Source organism: Gastrolobium bilobum, unplaced genomic scaffold (genome assembly GCF_033153095.1).
Source record: "Gastrolobium bilobum isolate Gb01-03AN ecotype WA unplaced genomic scaffold, APGP_CSIRO_Gbil_v1 utg73159, whole genome shotgun sequence".
NCBI classification, from domain to species: domain Eukaryota; kingdom Viridiplantae; phylum Streptophyta; class Magnoliopsida; order Fabales; family Fabaceae; genus Gastrolobium; species Gastrolobium bilobum.
Genome location: NW_026896305.1, coordinates 58785 through 63828, shown reverse-complemented (window position 1 = coordinate 63828; position 5044 = coordinate 58785). Strand labels below are relative to the sequence as shown.

General features: G+C 35.8%; 1 protein-coding gene across 3 annotated transcripts; it reads left to right on the top strand.

Annotated features, from left to right (window-relative positions):
- Positions 1–123: 123 nt before the first annotated feature.
- LOC133298801 (serine/threonine-protein kinase Aurora-3-like) lies at positions 124–5044 on the top strand. 3 transcript variants are annotated; one of them, XR_009749863.1, is made up of 8 exons: positions 124–387; positions 1423–1693; positions 1999–2241; positions 3415–3510; positions 3939–4153; positions 4237–4309; positions 4403–4827; positions 4992–5044. XR_009749863.1 is itself a non-coding variant. In XM_061498156.1 (8 exons), exons 2-7 carry the CDS (start codon positions 1565–1567, stop codon positions 4499–4501), a joined length of 855 nt encoding a protein of 284 aa, XP_061354140.1. In that variant the 5' UTR covers positions 124–387; positions 1423–1564; the 3' UTR covers positions 4502–4521; positions 4992–5044. The 3 variants fall into 3 exon arrangements, 1 of the variants encoding a protein (XP_061354140.1); XM_061498156.1 differs by having other exon boundaries at positions 4403–4521; XR_009749864.1 differs by lacking the exon at positions 3415–3510.

Below are 5044 nucleotides of genomic sequence, written 5' to 3'. Positions count from 1 at the left end.
TCGGACACGGTCAAAGGGTATAATAAATGTAAAATGTTTGACATATTTATAAAATTAAAATAATTTTAAAATAAAAACAAAAAAAATTTTGGTCGAATGTTTTGAACCCTAAATCATCCCGCTCAGACTCACTTCCTTACTTCCATCGTTCTTCGTCCCTCACCTCCCTCGCCTACAGTCCGTCAATGCCAGTTTCCAGGTGTGTTCTTCGTTCTCAAACAACCCTTAAAGGTGAACACGGTACAGCTCGGTGGGCAGTTTCCAGCCATCCGTCCCTCACCTAGCCGTCCGTCAGTGCCAGTTTCCAGCAGTCCGTCCCTCACCTAGCTTTCCGTCAGTGCCAGTTTGCTGTCCGTTCCTCACCTATACTTGTTGCTATACACACAGGTCTGATTTTATTGTTTGAAAAATTTGATGCATACAACCTGTTTGTATTAATGGCCGAGAGTCCTACAAACATGATATTATGTGTGTGAGTCTAATCCTTTTTGTTCTTTTCATCCCCTATGTATAAGTCCATAGCTTTGGCTAAAAAATAAAAAAAATAGTCTTTTACTGGTCTTCCCCCCTTGCCAGTAGGAAAATCTTGAAACAGGTTTCTTTCTGATAATATTTCGTTCGTTGATTGACAATGACCATAGTTTTTAATTTGCAAATGGCTTGAACTTTTCAGATTTTTGGTTCAATATTTGGGGTTGCGGCTGGTTTTGTTGTGGGTAAGGGGATGGATTTGGGGTTCTTAATCATTTTTTGTACAAGTAAACAAAATATGCACGATCAATTTTTTGCCCATTCATCTTGGTGAATATATTATATGTAAACTGCATTGTGTTTGCCAGCTTACCATGGTTTGTTCATCTGTATACACCACAATTTCATAGAATTAAGCTAGATGATCCAAGAAAGCTTTAACTCCAGGTCTTTTAAAAGTCTGCCACCCTGTATCTCGTTTTACATATCATATAAAAACAAAACTCAATATTATAGTCAGACATCTACCATATGTAAGGTGCACTAGCAAGTAGAAGGTAATAAGAGGCCCAACACTTCTATTTTGTGTGACACGCAGTGTATAAATGGTCTACAACTCTTGGGATGTTCTATTATTTTTGCTTAATATTTATATTATGAAATTTGAATATTTGATTAGTTATATGATTTATTATGAGTTGTTATATGTATTAAATGTAAATTATATTATATATATTAAAAATATTATTTAATATCAAAACGTGTCCAACGTGTCAAAATTTAGCATTTTGTTAGAATTAACGTGTTGGAGTGTCGTGTCATGTCCTGTGTCGGTGCATCGTAGGCCTTTGTTACCTACCAAAAAACAATATTTACTTTATTTTATTTTATTTTTTTCTCTTTTTTCTCCATGGTTGGTCCACCCACTTTCTTTTGTGTGTCATGAAACAGATATTTGCCGATGATATAACCAATGCGGCTCTGAGATGATAGCACGAGTTCGTTGCTTGCACTTGATTTGAGTTTAGGCGCCTTTGAAGATATTCAAATTCCGTTAAATTCTTCCTTTTTTCAATCTCTGAATCCACCGAAAATGGCTTCCCAAAACCCAGCGGAGGAAGAAGACAACTCAAATCGGAAGTGGTCCCTCGCAGACTTCGAGATCGGTAAACCCCTCGGCAAAGGCAAATTCGGCAGGGTCTACGTCGCCAGAGAGATCAAGGTTCCTAACTCACGCTTCATAAATCAACGTTTCTATGTTTCATTTCTTTATAAATCATCGAACATGGTTATTTCAACTTCTCCATCTATGTTATAAATAAATAGGTTTTCAAGTAATTAAAAAAATAAGTTTTCAAGTAATTAAAAAAATAATTAAAATGTCCCTTAGCTAAATAATTGATTTATTGAAAATTAAGTAAATCTATGTGCAACAATTATTTAAATACTTATCTTTGATACTTACGGGAGGTGCAGATTTTGCTTTCTGTGTTGCCAATGGTTTTGTGTGTGTGTGTGTGTGTTCAGAGCAAATATATTGTGGCATTGAAGGTTATTTTTAAGCAACAAATTGAAAAGTACAGAATTCAACATCAACTAAGGAGAGAGATGGAGATACAATCCGCTCTTCGCCACCCGAACATCCTGCGACTCTATGGTTGGTTTCATGACGATGAGCGTGTTTTCTTGATTCTTGAATATGCTCATAACGGTGAGCTTTACAAGGAGCTAAGAAAAAAAGGTCATCTCACTGAGAAGCAGGCTGCCACGGTAATCCTTTCTTAAGTGTGTATGTATATCTGTTTTGAAGATTATGTGATAAAGGTTGGTTTTTTGGATATGGATTTGACAGGTTAGAGTCATGAGTCATGAGATTATGTTTCCTTTGTCACCTTTTCCTTGCTGCAGTGTCCTTCTTGCTTCTTCCATTCTGACTAACTCTGTTATTATTGCTCTAATCGGCCTTGTTTTGGAGGAAGCTTGTGTTTTTCTCGTTGGAAAATGAACGTTTTCGGTGGTTCTAGGCATCCCTTGAGATTAAGGGCAAATCCTAGTACTCCCTGACTTGGGTAGGGGCGAGGGTCGATTATACCCCAGTCTTATTCTTGTATTCTTGTATTTTTTGCAAAGAGACTGTTTTCCATACTCGAATCCATGACTTTTTGGTCACAAAAAACAACCTTATTGCTTCCTGAAGTCCCGCCCTCAGGCATCACTTGAGATTAGTGGCCTTTTAACTTTTTGAGAAAATTCAAGTATGAACAAAAATCTGCCATTGTATGTTTTGTGATAAATTGATTACATCTCTAAAGAGATTGAATGGACAGCAAAGCAAAGATCTTTTATAATAAATTTTAAATATTAAATTATAAGTTGTTTATGATGATTGCAGCAACTATACTAATTGTAAGGTCATGCTGTGAAATTACGGAATTATAGAGAAATTACATGAAAACAGGTTGGAATCTCTAAAGGTGCGTTTGTTTTAAAGATTGTCAAATCTTGTTGGGAAAGTGAAGTTGGGAAAGATGACATTCTCATGTTTGGCATAAGCTTTAAAAAAATATTCCTGCACATTATTCATTCTTAGGAAAGTGACATTGCTATGTTTTACTTGTTTTTTATTCCAATGATGAGGGGTGTGTATGTGACTTCCCATACTATGACAGTGGAAGTTATCTTGTAACGCAACTGTTAACTTCCACTCTCACTCCCACTTTTTTTTTCCATCATTTGAATTTTGAAAATTATTCCTGAAAATATTAAATGCTAACTTAACTATGTCATTTCTGGGAATGTAATATTATGCCTTGAAACAAACTCTTCCTAAAAGTATCTTCTATGCAGAGATTATATTATATTCTTATCATCCTACTCTTTCATTTTGAGGCAAGCCTCTCTTATCAGTTGACTCCTAACCTTTGTTTATTTTGAAAATTCTAGTATATTTTGAGCCTCACAAAGGCATTAGCTTATTGTCATGAGAAGCATGTTATTCATAGGGATATCAAGCCCGAAAATTTGTTACTTGACCATGAGGTACGCCAAAATATACTTATAATTTTTTTTTCTCTTTATACCTTGTTTTTTCTTCTGCAAGCTATATATTTTTCTGCACTTTGTGTCAACTTATGGCAATACACCCAGAAGAAATTGAATACCTACAGATTACATAATATTAACTATAATACATTTTGCTGCTCATTTCAATACTGTTTTCTGCCTCATCCCACTTTTTGTCCTCTTCAGCTTTGTTATATGTTTCATTGAAATCTTTACTCACGCCTTAACTTATTGCCTTTTCTTCTCCTATCCCCTTCTCCCAAGCCAGAATTTAAATCCATATGAAAGAAATCCTAGACTGAAAATATTTCCTATTGTAGATATGGTAGCTAGTTGGAGCTAGTTAATTATATTTGGGGTTTAAGGACACTTGTACAACAAGTCTTAACATGGCTTGATTGCAGGGTCGTCTTAAAATTGCCGACTTTGGTTGGTCTGTACAGTCTAGTAGCAAAAGACATACCATGTGTGGAACATTGGATTATTTAGCACCAGAAATGGTTGAAAACAGAGCTCATGACTATGCGGTTGATAACTGGACTCTCGGTATCCTTTGTTATGAGTTCCTCTATGGTTCTCCTCCATTTGAGGCTGAGAGTCAAGCAGATACCTTCAAAAGGTAAGGAAGTATGTGGGCCTTTTATGTTTAAGTAAATAGATGTTGCTCTTCAATGCGTATGTAATGTATTTAGCTTTGTGTAGGATAATGAAGGTTGACCTAAGCTTCCCTTCCTCCCCTGCCGTTTCTTCAGATGCCAAAAATCTTATTAGTCGGGTATGTTCATATCTAAGTGTTCATATCCTGGCCCCAATCCTTATAGTAAACATATTAGATGTTCTTCTAACAGCAATCTGTAAATTGGTGCAGCTCCTGGTGAAAGACTCCTCAAGACGGCTCTCTCTTCAGAAGATAAGGGAGCATCCTTGGATAATCAAGAATGCAAATCCTATGGGTATCCGCAAGTAGTATAAACTCTAGTCAGTCATGTACGAGCGACTAAGATTGAATCGTGCATCTGATGTTGAAAAATATAGGCAAATATAAGTGCTATGCAGTGTTCAAGTCTATCATCAACTTGAATGACACTTTACCCTCACTGTGAGGATTATGAAGCTTAGGATTTAATGTTAGAGAAATATAAAAATCATTAATGGAACATCACCCAACAACATAAGTTTTTGGGTTGAATTGGTTCTTTACATGGTATCAGAGTGTCGGTGTCATGGGTTTGATCCTCATCACCCCCTATTTAGTAAATAATTAATTAAATCTTGTGGAGTTTCTTAACACAGGTAGGTAGATCTGTCCATTGTTCATCTTTCAAGTTCAATGGGCTCTCATATAAGGGGACATGTTAAAAAAAGTATAAAAATCTTTAATATAATCTCACCCAACAACTTAAATTTTTGAGTTGAATTGATTTTTTACATCTTGTTTGCAATTGTTGTGGTTGCAGGTGAAATTTCTTCCATTCTTCTATATGCAGTTAAAGTAGGCCTGACTAACGAC

Coding starts and splice junctions, on each gene's coding strand:
- LOC133298801 (XM_061498156.1), top strand. CDS start 1,565: ATGGCTTCCCAAAACCCAGCGGAGGAAGAAGACAACTCAAATCGGAAG. Junction 3,511..3,938: donor ATTTGTTACTTGACCATGAG/GTACGCCAAAAT, acceptor GCTTGATTGCAG/GGTCGTCTTAAAATTGCCGA. Junction 4,310..4,402: donor CCAAAAATCTTATTAGTCGG/GTATGTTCATAT, acceptor AAATTGGTGCAG/CTCCTGGTGAAAGACTCCTC.